This window comes from Musca domestica, unplaced genomic scaffold (assembly GCF_030504385.1).
Source record: "Musca domestica strain aabys unplaced genomic scaffold, Musca_domestica.polishedcontigs.V.1.1 10, whole genome shotgun sequence".
Taxonomy (NCBI): Eukaryota; Metazoa; Arthropoda; class Insecta; order Diptera; family Muscidae; genus Musca; species Musca domestica.
In genome coordinates, this window is record NW_026712115.1 from 11,655,621 (window position 1) to 11,675,880 (window position 20,260).

Consider the following 20,260-nt stretch of genomic DNA (forward strand, 5'->3'; position numbering starts at 1 on the left):
TCCCTAAACCCTTCCATATCTGATGGGTTATATTTAGATTTGATTTACAGTTGTTGGACCATTGTGTATTAATTAAAATAAGTGGATAGAAAAATGGGTTTTAATCGCAATAATTGATTATGTTTGGACAAATTAAGAATAGGAATAAATCATATCGCATATTATCCACTTTTGGAGTAGCTCTCCGTCTGGACTCAAAACGATCAAGTATAATTTCTTATCATAACAACCTCATCTATTTTTATTGGGAAGTAGTTATCAAATCCGCATTAACATCGAAAGTATTATCTGTATGTTATTTTAAATTATTAGAATTAAGAGTTCTTGAAATTAATATTTCCTTTCTTGAGATTAATATTTGCAGTTGTTCCTTACTTTTGCTAGAAAAGAAACTGTGACAGTTTAATAATAATAACTTAATAATAACTAGTTTTTTATTATTTTCATTTTATCGATTTGTTAAAATACAATGAGTTGTTTTATTTCCAATTTAATTGTTATCGGTCATTGGGGTTAAAATTGCATTAAATGAAATAAATAAATAAAATCATAAAAGTTCCGAATATCAGCACCAACCATCTACCAAATGATATGTCGACAAAAGCAAGTGAAAAGATCATTGATTTATCACAAAAAAATGTATTCGCAAAAAATTCTGGATCTCTATTGCTGGGAAATGTTCTTACCTAGTTGATGAAGCCATCAAAGTATTCATCCCCTTTACATTCTCATACCTATGTGAGGCCGCATCTTCGACTAAATACCAAAATAAACTGGACTTACAAGATACTAATATATTGGAAATTTGTGTAAACTATGAACCCAGAGTAAACAGTATTTACGAGGTTTAAGGCCAAGTCGTTTTTAGTGGTCCACTTCTTCTCATATACAAAAATACAGGGTGAGATAAAAAAAACTGCATCAAAACTGCATTTTATTGCATCAATATTTGCCGAATGGAATATTGCGATATGTTCACTCACGAGCCATTTTTCGGACACTGCGACGTGGGTTTCGATCAAGTCCCTTCTGTACTTTCGAACCATTTCTGCTGATGTTTCCGTATTCTTCCGTCCGGGCTAGGCTTCCTGTATCAAGGTAACGAGCGATGGTACGAGGCACAAAAGATTTATTCACATTTAAATACTGGAGTGCTCTAACGTTAGCCACTTGTGGTTTTCCAGCCAAATATAAAGAAATCACACTATCACGCTTGAATTCCATCACGAATAACTTTTTTCTGAAAAATTCTCACCAAAATGCTTTGGTATGCTTGTAAATAATATAATGAGCTGTCACTGGAATAATTTTAACAGCTGTCGGACGAGTGGCTTGGGAATGACAGCAGTCCGAAATCTCACCCTGTAATATAGCATTGCTTCAACTTTGCAAACCATATAAACACATACGAAAGGTCTTTTTAGACCGACATGGTGCCTACGACAACACACCGCCGAATGATTGAGATTCTTTTCCAAAGCAAATTATATTTTGGGTACCTTGTAGACATTCTTGTATTCTAAACATTTCTGAATACATGGTATTATTTAGTTTACAAACAAACTTGCCAATAAATACATCATTCGACAGAAATTTTAAGTGGTACGCTTAAGCCACATACGTGTACTGCAATTGGAGAAATAGAATTGAAGTATCCTGAGTTGTTAGCATGACGCCAGGGGTCCTGCGCCTGACCTATCCGAAACGCTGTATTTGTTCATTAAAAGATTTATATCTTATCTTTATATTCTTATGATAACTTTGTTTGATTTTTGTAGGTTGGACATTTCTTTCTGGGACAGGTATAAATATGCCCCTTTTTATACCCTCCATCATACATAGTATGGAGGGTATATTAAGTTCGTCATTCCGTTTGTAACTCATCGAAATAATAATTTTAGACCCAACAAAGTATATATGTATATTCTTGATCAGCGTATCTATCTATATCAGTCCACGATATAGTATGGCCCTACGGGGGTACCGTTCGGTATTTTGATGATTTTAGCCACTATTTTCAATGAAATTATTTGAAATTCTACACATGGAGTTCTTTCTAAGTACTTTATTCCTAAAGAGAAATGTCTATATAGGTCCACGATGGGGTATATCCCCCATGTAACAGTACCCCCGTTATTCGGTATTTTGATGATTTTAGCCACATTTTTAAACAGAATTGTCTAAAAATCCGCACAAATAGAAGAAGAGAATTATCTACATCGGTCAACGATATCGTGTAGCCCCCATATAACGGTACCCCCCGATATTCGGTATTTTGATAATTTTAGCCACATTTTTCAATTGAATTGTTTGAAATTCTACATAAGGAGTTCTTTGTGAGTACATTACCTTCTAGAAGAGAATTTTCTTTATAGGTCCACGATATCATATATCCCCTATATAACAATTCCAACCGATATTCGGTTTTTGATAATTTTTACAACGTTATTCAACGGAATTGTATATGTTCGGAACAGCTAAACAGCCTATGACACAAATTACTTATGCATCACCACGTCTTCGTAAAGCACCATATAACGGTTTTCATTTGAGCTGTATTTTCCGACGGAATTTTGTTCCAAATGGCTGCTTAGCTGCTTTTTTACTTGTTAAACATTCACGCAGAACTCTAGATTAGATGGACCACCGAGCCCGAGAATATGTCCAATATTTATTTTAAGCATTTTATTTATTATTGATACTCAAATTCACTACAAATAAATAATTATTTTGTAATTAGTTACTATCATCGCTAATACTAAAAATATCAGCTTTTTGATACCGCTCCTTTGTTTTTTGCATTAGCTCAAATTTTTTCTTAGCCGACGAGTTCAAGGATATACCAGCTGTCGGATCATCACAGCCCAATCCTTTAGTGCCAGCATTCGCTTCAACGTTTATCTAAAAACAAATTAATTTTATAAAATTCAGAGTTAAGATTCTGTTTATACGATCTTACCGGTTCTAGAAGACCACCAGCCTGAGATTTTCCTAAGGTTTCACCTTTATTCCAACCCAATTTCGATAGCATTTTGAATCCTTTGTTTTCACTAGAAATTGCCCTGCAATAAAGATTAAAAAAAAAACAACAGAAATAAAATTTTGCAACGAAAACATTTACTTTTGACAAAGCTTACGTGTCCACAGAAGCTGTTTGTGTTTTTTCTTTATCAGAGCTGCTACCAACATTTAAACGTCTCGTGGCAGCCCTATCTTGATAGCTGCTGCTGCTTGCATTCTGTTGGCCCTCTGTGAATTCTATAGACAAGTTATATTTTTAAATTAATTTGCTCATTCTGAAAACACGTCAAATAATACAAACTTTCATTCTCCAAGCCATATTTTCTTTGTAGTTTTTTCAGTTGTTCCTTGTGTGAGAGTGTTGGACCCGCTGAGACCTCACGAGTTGCTTCTATCAACAAACCTGGCTCACATAGCCCACATGTACTGTTGCCCTCATGTATGTGACACAGCAGCTTGGTTTGTCCAATCTGTAGTACACTGCCATGGACCAAGTCATGCGACTCACTTTCAGTCTTCGAGGCCGACATACGTGTACCATTCAATATGGTACCATTTCGCGAGCCCAAATCTACACACTTGTAGATTCCTTTTTTGTGTTCGTACGTAAATTTAAGGTGGAACTACAGACGAATATAAATGCATAGAGTTGGTTACTGATATTTTAACTTTTTTGTTTTAATAGTTGTGTGAGATATGAAAACATATCATATCGCAGTGTTGAGTTTAAAGAAGAGCTATTACCTTCGAAACATTTACATCCGGTATTATAACATCATGATTGCCTTCGCGTCCAAGACTGCCACCTTTGTATGTTATTAAACTTAGACTTCCAACCTTTAGTCCCTCTAAATTGGACTCTTGCACAATAATGCGCAATGATGGCGGATATTTTTTGGCAATGTCTGTTAAAGTATAGAAATTGTCATCTTAATCTACACTTAGAAAATCGACAGGGAAAACGCGAACTTCTTTTCATAAAAATATTTTCATCCTACCTTGAAACCTTCCAGCGCTTTTAAATATTTTTACTTTTTGCCTTTCATCTTCCTCAGAATCACTTTGAGATGAGGCAGAAGAACTACTTGAATTCGATGATAATTCACCATCTTCCATATCTTTGGGAGTTGTCCTAGATTTCTTGCCCTTTTCACCATCCGAATCACTATGGGGCTCCGTCGAGTCCCGTTTCGAACGTTTTCGGCTTTTATGCGATGTTTTATGTTTTTTCGAATGTTTGTCTTCCTTATCCTCATCCTTTGTGGATTTCTTTTTGTGTTTTCTAGATTTTTCCGTGCGTTCCTTTTCTTCTCGAAGTTTTTTTAATTTCTCCCGGTCTGTAACAACGCCAAATTCGTCGAAAACCACTTCGTCAATATCATCATCAGCCTGATTTTCCTGCAACAGTAGAAAAGAAATCCGCGTTTTCATCGAACATTCTGGTCTTTAGCTCTTACCTAATGCATTTTTACGCATTCGGTCTATATAAAGGTTTGAAAAACGATCTAAAAACGAATTATTTACGTGTTTCTCTAGGTAGGCATCGTTATTGGTGTCCTAAAAATTGGGTAGATTCATGGAAAAGGTAAAGAGTAAATTTGAAACATTATTTCTATTAACTATTTGATAATTTAATTGCTAGGAGATAAAATGGAAAATGAAATTATTTATTTTCAAAACAAACTAAAAAGAACAGAGTAATTTACGCTGATTTTGTTGTGATTTTGTGTTGTTGGTAGTTTCTACTTAATTTTAAATCATCGCCCGAAAATACTCACATTTGTTGTTTTAGAAGCCTGCACTTGAACCTGCGAATGAAACTCGTAGCAGTTCTTTTGTTGATTAAAGCTATAATAACAACCGGTGTTGCCGTCGTAATAGAGACCATATTCCTAGAATAATGTAAGACACACTATGTAGTAAGTTCTGAAGTGTTTCAAAAAAAGGTATATACGTTACCGCATTGTAGTAATAACCTGACTTTTGGTCATAGTATAATCCTGATGTTGGCTCGTATATGAAATTATTTATGTTTTGAGCATTTTGTGCAGCCTGTCGCATTTCATCGACGAAACTGAAAGCATCAACAGCAGATACTGAAAAAATCAAATGGGAAATTATTCGAATCCAAGTGGGCCAGACTGTCTGTTTTTATACCCTACACCACATAGTGGTAAGGGTATTATGTATTTGTGCATTTGTTGGTAACATGGAGAAGGAAGCGAGATAGACCCATAGTTACTTTTGAGGATCTCCATAGAATCACTTTCTGAGTTGATTTATGCATGTCAGTCCGTCTGTCCGTCCGTCTGTCCATATATTCTTGTGAACAAAATGCAGGTCGCATTTATTATCCGATTGAGTTGAAATTTTGCACAAATAATTTGTTTGGCCCAAGGACGAACCCTATTGAAATTGGAGATAATCGGTAAAAATTTAGATATAGCTCCCATATATATCTTCGTCCGATTTGCCTTTTATTCTGCACTAAACGTGCAATATCAGGCCAAATAGTATGGAATTTTGCACATACAACCAAATTAGGCCTGAAAATAAGTATGCTACATTTGATCGAAATCGGTTCAGATATAGCTATAGCTCCCATATATATTGTTCACCCGATTTGTTATTTTTGTCCTCCGCAGCCGTAATATGCACTCTGTAACAACGATATTCAGGGAAATATATCAAATACAGCTCAGAAATAGCTTAGCCAAATTTTATCGAGAGCGGTTCAGATTTGGATATAGCTCCCGTATATATCTTTATGCGATTTCAAATTAATTGTGCACCAAATGGGCAATAAAAGTCAGAATTTAAAAGATACCAATGCTCCGGCATATTTAGTCCTTTGAACTTTAAATTACAATTATAATCATAGCGTGTATGATTGAATTCACCTATGAAAACTTTTAATTGTTATGCGGTGCTCTACTAAATTAGCAAAGTGGTGTTGGGTATCATAAAGTCGGCCCGCCCGACTTTAGGACTTTCTTTACCGGTTTATAATGTGAATTGATCAGGTAAAAAGCAGCTATGACTAATAGCAACGATATTTCATCATTGACTATTCAAAATTGTTGGTCTAAGATATAATAAATCTTTTGGCATTATGCGATATTTAAAAAAGTCTTAGCGTTTTCAGGCACTTTATGAAACAAAAAATCCTCTCAAAAAACGAAGATTATTACAGTAGTATATTATAGTAGCAAGAGCCAGTCATTAGAAATCACCATATGAATTATACAGGGTGAGATAAAAAAAATTGCAACAAAGTCAAAAACCATAATTTTTACTTTTCTTTTAAAATTTTATTGAATGAAAGTAAAAAATTTCGGAAACAACATCAAATTTTAGAATAAGTTTAGATTTGTTCGAATTGGTCACCTTTGGCACTAATTATGGCCTTCAAACGGCCAATGTAACCGTCACACGCTGGTGATCGACACTTTGGTATTTTTTGGTGCCAACCTTGTTTTCCAAAATACTAAAGACACAATAGTCCAAGGATTAGTATCCGGAAATTTTGGTGGCCATTAGCGCTGGAAATGAAGCGAGGAACCTCATTTTGTAACCATTCTTGGGTGGCGATGACTTGGGTGGCTGAGTGCGATGGTGCTGAGTCCTGTTGGAATGTCCAAGGTCTGCGACCAAAATGTTTGCGTGTCCAAGGCTTTAATACACCCTCCAGAATATTTTCGCCATAATATTCGACATTTATTCTGATGCCACGGTCGATTAATACGAGCATTCCATCCATTCACTTTCTTGACGTTGGGCTAATCTACCAGTATCACGGTAACGAGCGATGTACGAGACACAAAAGATTTATTCATATTTGAATGCTGGAGTGCTCTATTGGTTTTACAGTCAAATATAAAGAAATCACACTATTACTCTTGAATTCCATCACGAATAAGTTTTTTTCTGAAAATTCTCACCAAAATGCTTTTGTACGCTTGTAAACAATATAATGAGCTGTCACTGGAATAATTTTAACAGCTGTCAGACGAGTGGGTTAGAAATGACAGCAGTCAGAAGTTGGTTGCAGTTTTTCATTTCACCCTGTATTTCCAACGTCTTTCATCTTTAGGCTTTCGAACAGGTTTCTAAATTAGCGGTTTTCTAATAACAGTGGTAACTACTACTTGTACTTCTTCTCCCCATAAGTAATTTAACTATATAAGAATATTCACTTAAAGAACCAAAATTTTCATAAAATCCGATTACAGAACGATTTAATAACAGTATCGTAACATTTAGCTACTTTTTGCTTCTTTTTTTAGAAGAAGCCTGAAAGAACACATTCAAGAAATGTTTGTAGGAATGTTGTGTCCGCTTACCTGTCAGAAACATCTATTTTAATTTAGAAATTGAATATATTTAATTGATAATAGTATCTTATAACGAGCTTCAACAGAGCAAACATTACATTCTTGCAAATTTTCATAGAACGTAAATAAGAAATATTTTCTATGGAGGAAAAAAAGCAAATCGATTGCGGAAATCTACAAAATCTTTTTGCAAACACCAAAAGAAGTACTGATACGTTGTTCTGATATTAGCGTAATCAGCAATTACAAGAGAATTAAATACTGCGCGAATTAGACAAAACACTCTTTAAACAAAAACAGTGGAATACAACCCTCGCTATCTGCCCACCAACGAACCGTCACAAAACAGAAATATTTCCGTCAGTCGTTCTTGTGAACGTTTTGTATGGCGAGAAAAGCAAACAATAATTTGTTGACAATTGTTTCCAGCACTGGGCCTTATATGTGGAATTAAATAAGATTTGTTGCACTAATGCATCTAAGATATTGTTATTAAATTGTTGTTGTTGTTGTTCGTGACTTAAAGATAGAAGTAGATACGCAGTGTCAGCACCATACTGACAGCAATCACGGGTATTGTAATTGTAAACGGCATACAAACCCAACGCCACATATTGATTCAAAATTAGAATTGAATTTGTCTTCGACGCTATACATAGGCTTATGGGGGCAAATTATATATGATCTGTTTTCATATTCTGACACAGATATAGTAGTTATTCTTCCTAGCCATAAGATTAAAGTGGTTAAAAAAGGTTCGATAATATCTCGTATTTAATTACAAACCCATTTCTCTTTTCCTTCTTCCTTTATGGATAAACACAATGGACTAACAGGTTTCCGAGTTGAGTAGATGTCTTAAGGCAACGGTGATTTCTTAAAGTTAACCTATTGGGAGTCACAAATACCAAATTTAAATTTTGTTGACATTTTTGTTAAAACCATTTGATACCCTACAACACTACGATTTGCGGTAAAGTTTCTGCATATCGGAAACCGTTTTGCCTAGAACAAAAATTCACCACAGTACACAATCATGTCTTTGTGATTTTGATAATTTTGTTTTTTTTTTCATACGAAATTGGGGTATATTTAAATTATTCACATTTTCATTTGCATCTTTATATTCGATTTTTCTGGATTTTATTTCTTTCTGCCAAAAGGACATTCTGAATGTCCGTCCAGCTATTCTTGAGTTATAAATGGTCTAATTATCATACCCCTTTTTGATACATGAGATGTATACATGTTGCTATATATGCGATATCTCGCATATCAGCATCAATGTAAGTTCGCTGGAATTAGAAATATTCGCGGTTTAATAGAAATGTCCGTATTTGTTATATGGTTATGGTCTATTTGAACAGCTATTCGGTGACCATCCAAATTGATAGGCTTCTGCCCAGCCCTAAACTTTAACCACAATCAAAATTCCGAGTCGATTGGTTTATAATTGTGATCTCTAGAGCAACTAGAAAATCAAGATTGGCGCATTACGATCATTTTCCTCAACAATAGGCTTTTATTCTGATCTGAACCCCACCCTCCATGCAAAATCGCTTGATAATGCCCCCAACACATACTGTTGTCGGGTATACGAGCAATTAAAATATGGACACATTTTCCGAAACATAGTAAAAATTGTTCGGTCAAACGAACATAACTGTAAGAAGTATTTATGCATTTCTTTATCAAAATATTTTATGTTTTCAGAAAGTACAATATTGTCCCATTGTGAAATATGTCTTTAAATAAGAAAGGCGATATATATAATTCATATATTCCCACTAAACTAATTCTTTCTTAGTTTTTTTTTTTTTTTTTTTCAATAAGTCTAATCTACTGATTGACACCGTGATAAGGAAACCGGTGATCCATGTAAATATAAATATAACGATTCAACATACGTGTGAACATTTTTCCACTGTCTCAAAGTGCAGTTGTGTAGCCGTAAACAATTAATACGTAATTTTTATTACAAAAGGAAAAGTACGACATTTTACATTGAAGCTGCGGGTTCTCCCTTTCAGATTAAATAAAACAGCCTTGTGCGTAAAAAATATACTCTCCTACCAAATAATTTTCGATCCTCAAACAAACATTGCTTATTTGGTTTCTCAAAAATCAATGTGTTTTGTGTTTCATAAAGATTATAATTATCTTACGTCGATCTAAAAATGGTACCCCTATATCACAATAAAAATACTTCAATTATGACAATACTGCTGAATGGGTCTGACTATATCAAAATGTTGTCTAATGTTGATAATTTTTTGCAGAGAAAACAATGTCAACATCGAAAAGGCAGAAAATTTTGTCAAAAATTTGTTTAAACTGGTACAGGTCACGTTTATTGCCGATTTGATACAAAATTGTTTGGGAATATTTTTCGATGGAATTTCAGCCTGCAATGAAAAAAATTTTACATTTACTCCACTACTCAAATTTCAACTGCAATATATGAAATAGATAATCTTTAAATACTTATTTTCATTTTCGATTCACCCGCGCATGTGATTCCGCAATGCTTTTTCACAAGAGGGTGCGCCGCACCGTGTTTCAGCCTAAATCTTTTGTCATCACCCATTTTGCATTTCCATAAGAAAAGGACAAGAGGCGGACGGCGTCGACTAAGTGCAGCCCTACAAATATACGTTTATACTTGGAATATGTGTGAAGTAAATCATATCAACATTGATCCATATGTTGTACGACTTTAGTAAAACTTAAATCAGTAATCGTATGGAACTTCTTTTTAATTTTAATCTATTTTTTAACAAAATACATTCTGTTTGTGTTTTTATTACACATTTGTTGCGCAATTAACGTAAAATCGGTCGAAGATACATATGGATCCAAATAGGAACCAATTGCCAAAAATGTTAATAGAGATCGTCCTTCTTCACAAAAATATATATACAGATATGCGTATCTCGTCTCCTTATTTATGTTACAAACAAAGACATAATACCCCTATAACAGTGTGGTGTAGTGTATAATCGTCGGGCTTACCGACGAATTTGAATTGGGCTATTTGGGACTAAACATTGCATCGTCAGTCTAATGGTCATTGGCTCTCGGGTATTTAAGTTGAGACTCTCCCCTAGACTCGCTGACTGATAGTCGTGGACTGCTTATTCAATTCGCAGTTGCCAAATATATATCTATATATACAAGGTGGCGCAAAAGTAATCCTCCTATCGGAAAATACTATAAATTTTACAATTAGTCTCTAATGATAGTTCTGTTTTGACATTTTCGTAGTAAACACATGCGAAATACAGGATAATAAATATATACAGGTTAATAAATGATGATGCCAATTTCCACCTTAACGGGTATGTAAATAAGCAAAATGTACGCTTTTGGGGCACTGAAAATCCGCGTGTAACCCACGAAGAGGCATAACACCCGCTCAAAGTCACTGTATGGTGTGCTATTTTCGCTGGAGGAATCATCCTTTTTCTTCGATGACGTCGCGGGTCAAACGGTTACTGTGAATGAAAGCAGTGATCAACGACTTTTTTTGCCACAACTTGATGAGTTTGGATTGGAAAACATGTGGTTCCAACAGAACGGCACACACTGCATGTGCTACAATCGATATGTTGAAGGATGCATTTCACGAGCGCCTAATCTCCCGTTTTGGCGATTTGCACTGGCCAGCAAGATTGCCTGGCCGCTCCAGACTTCTTTTGTGAGACTTTCTGAAGTCGCGGGTTAGGTCAACAAGCCTCAAACTCTTTCAGCTCTTAAATACAATATCCGTCAAGAATGTGAGGACCCATCTCCGCAAGTTTTGACCAAAGTGATGGAAAATTCCATAAAAATTGCTCAAATCATAATAAACTATGGCGACAGCCATTAACATGACATCGTATTCCCTACCTGATTGAAAAAAAAACTAAAGGACCAAATAAAAATAATCCACAAGAAAAATCAAAGTTTTTCATTTTTTTGTAATTTACAGACAAAAACATCGGAAGATTACTTTTGCGCCACCTTGTATATCCACCTTGTATAATAGCAATCAACTATACCTCCCGAAGGCCGGGCTTTGGGTTGAAGATCAATTTGTACAATTTAGTTGTTGCAAAACAGTTAATAAATAACGTACAGTGCAGGTGACACTTCGATATGTTAAGTTTGGTAAGACGTCTTGAAGCAGATATGTAATAGAAAGGTTTTTATGTTCTGCAAATGATTGTTCCTGCTTTTCACTCGAATGGAACTAGAATCGATAACTCGAAAGAAAATGAAAACGTTTTTCATACAAATGTATTTCCTTAAAAATTCGAATGCTAGATTAGCGAATATATTTTCAGTAATCAAAGAGTAAAAAAAAAAATAAAATAATCGCAAGCATTTTAGAAAAAAAAATATCTATTTATTTTTTTGAAAATCTAAAACAAAATAGTATATATTTGTACTCATTTATTTTGAAAAAAATGTTTGTTTTATTAAGTAGAATATTGTACGACAATTCAATTTAGCACAAGATCGCACGGTAAATGAAAAGCTAGTCGAAAGAAAGCTATGATTTTAGATAACCCCAGTTTAATTCGACTTCCAGTGACATCCTTTGCCTCGATTGCCATAAAAAACTGAATAGACGTTGTGTACAAAAACTCCTTTTACGTATTACTGCCGTTTACTGAGAAAAATACGCTGCTAATACAGAGTTTGATGAAAAAACTGCAACCAACTTCAGACTGCTGTCATTTCCAAGCCTCTCATCCGACAGCTGTTAAAATTATCCCAGTGACAGCTCATTATATTGTTTACAAGCGGTCAAAAGCATTTTGGTGAAAATTTTCCAGAAAAGAAGTTATTAGTGATGGAATTCAAGCGTGATAGTGTGATTTCTTTTGGTTGGATAGCCACAAGTTAGAGCATTCTGCATTTAAATGTGAGTAAATCTTTTGTGTCTCGTACCATCGCTCGTTACCGTGATACTGGTAGTGAGTCCGACGTCAAGGAAGCGGACGGGTAAAAACAACAACATCAGCAGAAATGATTCGAAAGTAAAGAAACGACTTGATCGTCGCAGTGGCCGAAAAATGGTTCGTGAGCAGAACATATCGCAATATTCCATTCGGCAAATATTGAAAAATGTGCTCGGGGTAAAGCCATTGAAATTCCAAAAAGTGCAAGAACTTACACCTCAACAGAAAGAAAATAGACTCAATAGAGGTAAAGAGTTGCTTCGCTTGGCCGAAAGTAGAGAACTGCCGAATTTGGTTTTCTCCGATGAGAAAACATTCGTTGTAAACAAACAAAATGATCCTGTTTACTAGCCCAAGGGGTCAGCTGCACCTTCGGTTGGCCACCAGAACTCAAGCGCAGGCCATGGTAGTCGCTCCCCGCTCGTATTAATCGACCGTGGCAATAAATATCAGAATAAATGCCGAATATTATCGCGAAAATATTCTGGAGGGTGTATTTAAGCCTTGGACAAGCAAACATTTTTGACGCAGACCTTGGACATTCCAACAGGACTCAGCATCATCACACTGAGCACGCGCCATCCAAGAATGGTTACAAAATATGGTTCCTCGCTTCATTTCCAGCGCACAATGGCCAACAAAATCTCCGGATACCCATCCGTTGGACTATTGTGTCTGGGGTATTTTGGAATGCAAGGTTGGCACTAAAAAATACCAAAGTGTCGATCACCTCAAGCAGGAGCTTGGCCGGGAATGGACGAAAATACCGCAGAGCAACATTCGGGCAGCGTGTGACGGTTTCATTGGCCGTTTGAAGGCCATAATTCGTGCCAAAGGTAACCAATTCGAACAAATCTAAACTTATTCTAAAATTTGATGCTATTTCCGACATTTTTTGCTTTCATTCAAAAAAAAATTAAACAAAAATGTAAAAATTATGGCGTATGACTTTGTTGCAGTTTTTTTTTTATCTCACCTGTATACTGACTGCTATATGATACTATGAAAGTTTTTAAATTTAAAGCGAAGAAATTGTTCGACCATGTAGACCTTTGTTATTTCACGTATGTTTGATATTACTTCTGGTCGGGGCGATTTGTCTATTTGTTTAAAAATACCTGAAAATCTTTAGTGTCATGTATTTGAAGGTTGCTCTAACATTAAACCTTTGTGGGCCCATGTTGACCGTGGGAAAACATTCCTTTAACGCTTTTTTTTGGGTGTAGTCTGGAATGTATTAACCCTTTTGTAATTGGAATGTATGAATTCTATCAAGATAACTCTTGGAGTAGAAGTCCTAAAGAAAAAGTCTTATTTTTACCCTATTTTTGTTTTAAGAGGGATTGTAATATATCCCCCGGATATAGGATCGTAGGAGCTTTAAATTTTACCATTACGTATGTAGAAAATAACTCTATTAGCAAGAAAATGATTCGGCCCACAAAGTGTCAAGTAGAACAATATAGCTAACCATAAAGATAAAATTATTTCTTCATGGCTAAAATTCCAGGCAAATAAAAAAGTTATACAATTTTTCTAAGACTATTTCCACGCAGTAGTATCTAATACAGTCCAATTTTTCTCACATGCATTTAAACACACCCCCAATATATTCCAACTCCAAGAAGCGTGAAATAGCATATCGAAATTTATCGTAAAACAACTACCTTTATCTTTTGCGAATCAATCTAAGGTATAACTCGACAATAATCGCCACGGTTAGAACTCATACCACCTCCTGTATCTATCTAACTCGTCAAAACTCACATCTTTTTGATAAAATACAATAAACATATAATGCCAAGTTATAAAATATACACCTTAATAATGTAAGAAAGCAAACAATTAAAAACTAAACTCTTATCAAAATCAGCTTCGGTCGATGTATGCGACTTCATAATTGAAATATTTTCGCAAAAATAAAAAACACACAGTCAAAAGGTAGATTCACCAGCACTAACAGGGACTGGTAATCAATTCAGTGAAAAGCGTCAACACAAAACAATAACCCAAAGTATTAGAAAAATATAACGCCGAGTTCAATTAGTTGCAATTTGATATTGAAACAAAAGGGTTGTGTCAGTGGCCTCCTCTCTAGCAAGTGAAATAGTAAAAGAACGAAAAAAGAAATCAACAATATTAACACTACTTCTACCGTTACAATGCACGACGAACGCCTAAAGGAATTTCTGAAACCACTCGTCCTGAGCGATTCACAATTACAGGAAGCTTACAAACGGTTTTGTAATGAGATACGCAAGGGCTTATCTGCCAGTGAACACGAACAGGCCGATACAAAGTGTTATGTGACGTATGTGCAGGACCTACCCACAGGAAATGAAGTGGGCAAATATCTGGCATTGGATTTGGGTGGTACAAATTTCCGCGTTCTTTTGGTCACCTTGAAAGGTCACCATGAAGCTGTTGTGGAGTCCGAGATATATGCTGTGCCCAAGGATATTATGTTAGGTCCTGGCGAAGAATTGTTCGATCATATTGCTCAATGTTTGGCAACGTTTGTGGAGGGTCATAAAGTTGCCAGTGAACATTTGCCCTTGGGTTTCACCTTTTCATTTCCCTGCGTTCAACTTGGTCTAACCAAGGCGCTTTTGGTGCGGTGGACCAAAGGCTTTCAGTGTTCGGGCGTTGAACAAGAAGATGTCGGGCGACTTCTAAAGGAGGCAATTGCACGACGTGGTGATTTGGAAATACATGTCATGGCAATTTTAAATGATACAACTGGCACCCTAATGTCCTGCGCACATCGGAATCCTGAATGTCATATAGGTGTAATTATTGGAACAGGATGTAATGCTTGCTATGTCGAGAAAGTAGATCAAGTTGAACTTCTCGAACCCGAATACAAGGTGAACAACAGATATGTTCTAATCAACACGGAATGGGGAGCATTTGGTGACGGCGGCTTGTTGGACTTTATACGCACAGATTATGATAAAGAAATTGACAAAAAGTCACTGAATGCGGGAACACAGATATTTGAAAAAATGATATCGGGTTAGTATCAACGTTTTCTTTTTTTTTTTTTTGGTTATCAATCGCGTGTCTAAGAAGTTCTGTTGGATAATTATAGCCTACGCTGCTGTGTGAGTTTGGTATGATTATTTTTCGTTAAACGTGAAATTGTATTGGAACGATTTAAGTCGAAATAATTTATCTTATTTCTGGTCGAAATAATATCACGGAATGCCTCGAAAAGCCCATTCTTTTAGGTATGAAATTTAAAAATTTGTATAAACGTTGTAGTCACTCCACAGATTGTGATTGATTTTAAACTTTCCCCTGTTTGGAGTTCAAAACTTTTTTATAAAAATGAGAGAAGTTCTAACTATAGTTTTGCCACTTAGAACACTCTATCGACGACGATAAAAAGAAAAACTTCAGGTCTTATAAATTTCTTAAACCTTCAGATATCAAACGAGGGTTTTATTTATTTCAGTGTTAACCTAAATAATACCTCCAAATACCTCTTACTCCAAACGCTGTTTCGCAACGGAACAACTATGTGTTCAAAGTTGAACTTCTTAAGGTATTTTATTTGTCAAATCAATACTTAGAAATGTTTCAAATAGGCTAGTAGCACATGTTTATTTTAAATAGTAATTGTTCATTAAAAACCCATCACATTAACGACTCCAAGCAGTGTTCCTTTGAATTTTTTGGAGGACAATCCTGTCTGGTTAGCCCAATTAAAGTTATAACTTCACCAATTTAATTTGGCGGCAAGTTAACGAAGAAAAATAGAAACTAAGGCTTACCGATATAAAAAATGTGGTAACCTTTCGCTTGAATTTGTATGAATGTAAGGATTTTTTAGTTGAATTTCTACATAAACAAGTAAAAAGTATCAGTCGGTTTTGCCGACAGATGTATGCCCTTAGTCATAGTACCCTCCACTATAGTATGGAGGGTATATTAATATCATTCCGTTTGTAACACACAAAATGTACATTTTAGACTCTACAAAGTATATATACTCTTGATCGGCATAAAATTCTATGTAGATTTAGCGATGTCCGTCGGTCTGTCTGTCCATCTGTGGAAATCACTCTAGCTTCCGATCCAATTTAAGTAGGTGGATAACATTTTACTCAGTTGTGTGTTTGGTCTACAGGACTTTTGGTATTGAAAATGAGCGGTATTTTGATGACTTTAACGACATTATTCACCAAATTTTTTTCATATTTCGTACTTGTAGTTCCCTGTTGGTGCTACTGTCTATGACAAAAAATTGTCTGTGTAGTTACACGACTTCGTATAGCCCTCATATATTGATACCTCTCTATATTCGGTACTTTGATGGTTGTGCTATATTATTCACCGGATTTTTTTTCCAATTTGAATGTTGTAGTGGACTATGACAAAACTTGCCTGTACAAGTCCACGTCTTCGTATAGACCCCCATATTGCGGTAACTCCATATATTGTCCATTTTTATGATTTTCAAATCCAAATGGTGGATGGTATTCAAAGTTCGGCCCGATCGAACTTCTGCTTTTTTACTTGTCATACTTCATCTAATACACATAAAATATTGGTATGGGCAAAATCACAAGAAAATCGGACATTTATATCCAATTTTATCCGAAACCATAAATTCCATATTATTCTCATGTTCCTGGTTGAGTGAAATATTTAGATGTAGCAAGTTGTAAAGAATCGTCGACTTGTTTCGGAAGTTATGACAAATAAAAGTATTGAAAATTGTGACCCTTTGTGGGTGAGATACCACAAGGGGTTCGCATATATAGCAATCTTTACAACAGATCTTGCGTTAGCAAAAATGTTTGTATGTGTGAAATTGGAAGAGCTTATTTCGTTTTCTTTGAGTGTTTTTTTTTTTTTTTTTTTTGAAAACCTTGAACCCTATGTGCGCAGGTAGCCAAAGAATAGGTCCGATCTCTACAATCTTGTGTTGATGTAAATATTGAGATGTACCAAGTTTGAATGGAATCGGATGTTAATTTCATCCAATCCAGGAGGATTGGCTTAATAAAATTATTGAAATGTGTTTAATTTGAAGACAATCGGACCCTTACATCACATTTTATAAGCGTTGTAATTATTCAAAATGTTCACCCTTTGTGGGGGAGGTACTAAATGGAGTGGACCGACATTGTCCATTTTCGCACCTGACCTTGCACTGACGCAAATATTAGGATTTGCAAAGTTGGAGCAAAATCGGATTATCGTTTCCCTTTCTGTGCAGTTTTATAGGTAAACTGTTATACGCTTCGGTTTTATCTACGTACGTCAAAAGTTCAAGAGATTTTCTATTTAAATTCCAACTCAAATTTTGAACTGAGATCAATGAACTTTAGCGTGAAAGTTTGCACTTAATAATATATATATTTTATCCGCTTTAATATCGCTGCCTTGGCAATGGATACAAACTGATATGAATTTATGAAAAACAATCAATTTGTCATTGATGTCCGTTATCATTGCATTCAAAATTTTTGAGTTTCTTCTGATATTGGTCTGTAGGGGGTAATTAGTCAAATAAACACAACGTCTTTGATAATAATATATACACTTTTATGCTCTAATCGCAAAGAGGTATATTTTTATGAATTTGATAATGAACGTATTAAATATATATGTAAATATTTTGGTATGTTACTATCTTTCAAATATGTGTTTAGGTTCATAATCAATTTTAGTGGAACAATGACCAGGTTTTTTTCTTTCAAATATAAAAACGGGTGATAATGCACACAAATGTATTTCTTGTCTTGAAATAGGCACAATCGATAACGATTTGGCAATTTAACACTTACTACTGCAGAATTTCAATATGCTAGTGCGCACTTTCTTTGTAGTTTGTCTTTAGACCAAAAACATGGGCTATTGTCAATCATTTTTGTACCTTACACAATCACAGTACGAAGGTTTAATTTAGTTTTGGTTCCAAAGACTGGAGAGGAAAGCATTTTTTTGGGCGTGGCGTGGGGAAATACAAGCTGTGTTTAGTTTACATTTTAGTTTTTCCAAAATAGTGTCATGTTATGTGTCAATGTCTTTTTTTAGTTTCCAATTTTTTTTATTTTATTATTTTCTAAGTATTTTGCGTACTTCCCCTCTGGAGTAAGTCCAAACCGAAATTGACCCAAATAGCACTATTTTGGAGCGGCAAGAATGCAGGGAAATAAATAAACCGTCCGAATTAAGGGGATTCTCGTATTACTTTTGAACTGATAGACACAATCCCATTACAAGCTGACTTGTTGGATATGTATTTTTAAAAGCTTTCTGATAATACTCATACTGTACATATCAATTCAGCCGGATATAATTAGTTTTGAGGTCAAATGCCGTTTCCTTCTTCACAAAAACTATTTTCTCGTAATCTGAGTAAAAGTATCTACTTTTGAAAGAACTTTCAGCCCTTATATCCCACATTGATTTAGAAATTTCCTTTTTTCATTTCAGGCATGTACTTGGGAGAACTTGTACGATTAATTTTATTGGAAGCACTCAAAAGAAATCTAATTTTTGTACTATCTCAGAACAAATCTGCTTTCATAACAAAGTTGTCTGGAGAATGTGAATGCTTTGAGACTAGCATGATCTCGGAAATTGAGGCCGATGTATTTCCAGAGTTTAAAAAAACACGAGAAATTATAAAGCAGCTATTTGGCATCGAAAAAGCATCAGTTGAAGACTGTCAAAAGTTACGCTACATTTGTGAGTGCGTTTCCCAGAGAGCTGCAAGTTTAGTCGGGGTTGGATTAAGTGGACTGATTAATAAAATCGAGGAACCTAAAGTAGTTGTTGGTGTTGATGGATCTGTTTATCGTTTTCATCCTAAGTTCGACGCCTATATGCGAGCTACAATGAAGAAATTGGTAAAGGATAACGTAGAATTTGACTTAATGCTTTCGGAGGACGGTTCTGGCAGAGGTGCTGCACTTGTAGCTGCTGTGGCAAGTCGGGGAAACTAAGTGTTCTTATGCGAATTTATAATTTAGATTTATAGTAACAAGAGGAGGAAATAAAGTATTTACTTACAATCATCCGTCTCTTTCTTTTCGTTTGAATTGGCAGTCGCTTGTGGGTTATCGGGAGATTGGTTGTCTTCTTTATCCTCTTTTGAAATATTGATTTTAGCTTCCTTAAATATAAGTTTTTCATTAATGATTTGTTTCCAATCCAAGAGGATTTGTAAACATACCAGTTTACGTAGTTTCTCCTTGTATTTCTTGAGTTTCTTTTCCTGCTGTTTTAGGACACCATGAAGACTTTCAATGTATGCACACAACTCCTCCCTTTGCATTGTTTTAAGGTCGTCCATATTTTTGGAACGAAACTTTTTGAGTTTCGATGATTTCTCGCCATTATCAGTATTTTCAGATTCACTATTTGGCATTATTTTTCCAAATAACAATCCCTGCCATAGAGCTGGTAAATAATCGATGGCAATATCGATACATTTTACCGACCGGAGTATCGATGGATAGTTTTTACCATCGATAGTATCGGACGAATTGCTAATCAGGGTTACCGTTTTCCGACTAAAGTCGCGATTTGCGATATTTTTGACGACATGTGACTTTATGTGCACATTTTTTTAATTTTGACTCTTTTTCAGAAATGTGTGCTAATTTTAACCCCTCTTTACGTTTTTCATTTTTCAAAAGTTCTGATAAATAAATGCAAATTTTCGACGTAAATAGATAATAAATTATACAATTTTGTGATCAAACTGTATTATCTTACTATATTAGATTCCATCTTGTGGTATAACCCCGAAATTCCATTCTTGTTTCACAGGTTTTCCCAATATACGAAATTTATTAAAAACAAGTTAAAAAGCAGTAAGTTCGGCCGGGCCAAACTTTTAGTACCCTCCACCATTTGCAACGAATTTGGAAATTTTTAAAAAATAAAATCCTTAAAAATTTCTGTTAAAATGTTAAAAATACCGAATATAGCCGTTAT

The 20,260-nt window shown here is 35.1% G+C and overlaps 2 protein-coding genes across 4 annotated transcripts; one reads left to right on the plus strand and one right to left on the minus strand.

The window, feature by feature from the left end:
- Positions 1–2,670: 2,670 nt before the first annotated feature.
- Positions 2,671–19,725, minus strand: LOC101891559 (angiogenic factor with G patch and FHA domains 1). Of its 3 annotated transcripts, XM_005192005.4 has the most exons (11): positions 19,494–19,725; positions 19,331–19,433; positions 4,981–5,117; positions 4,800–4,913; positions 4,546–4,578; positions 4,020–4,419; positions 3,766–3,926; positions 3,323–3,644; positions 3,138–3,258; positions 2,960–3,062; positions 2,671–2,901 (listed from the first exon to the last, which is right to left on the minus strand). In XM_005192005.4, the coding sequence occupies exons 1-11, from the start codon at positions 19,686–19,688 to the stop codon at positions 2,737–2,739; spliced, it is 1,854 nt and encodes a 617-aa protein (XP_005192062.1). In that variant the 5' UTR covers positions 19,689–19,725; the 3' UTR covers positions 2,671–2,736. The 3 variants fall into 3 exon arrangements, with proteins under 3 accessions (XP_005192062.1, XP_005192063.1, XP_011296068.1); XM_005192006.4 differs by lacking the exon at positions 4,546–4,578; XM_011297766.3 differs by lacking the exon at positions 4,020–4,419 and having other exon boundaries at positions 4,479–4,578.
- LOC101891381 (hexokinase type 2) lies at positions 14,238–19,337 on the plus strand. The gene is made up of 2 exons (XM_005192004.4): positions 14,238–15,316; positions 18,752–19,337. The coding sequence occupies exons 1-2, from the start codon at positions 14,464–14,466 to the stop codon at positions 19,261–19,263; spliced, it is 1,365 nt and encodes a 454-aa protein (XP_005192061.1). The 5' UTR covers positions 14,238–14,463; the 3' UTR covers positions 19,264–19,337.
- Positions 19,726–20,260: the final 535 nt, after the last annotated feature.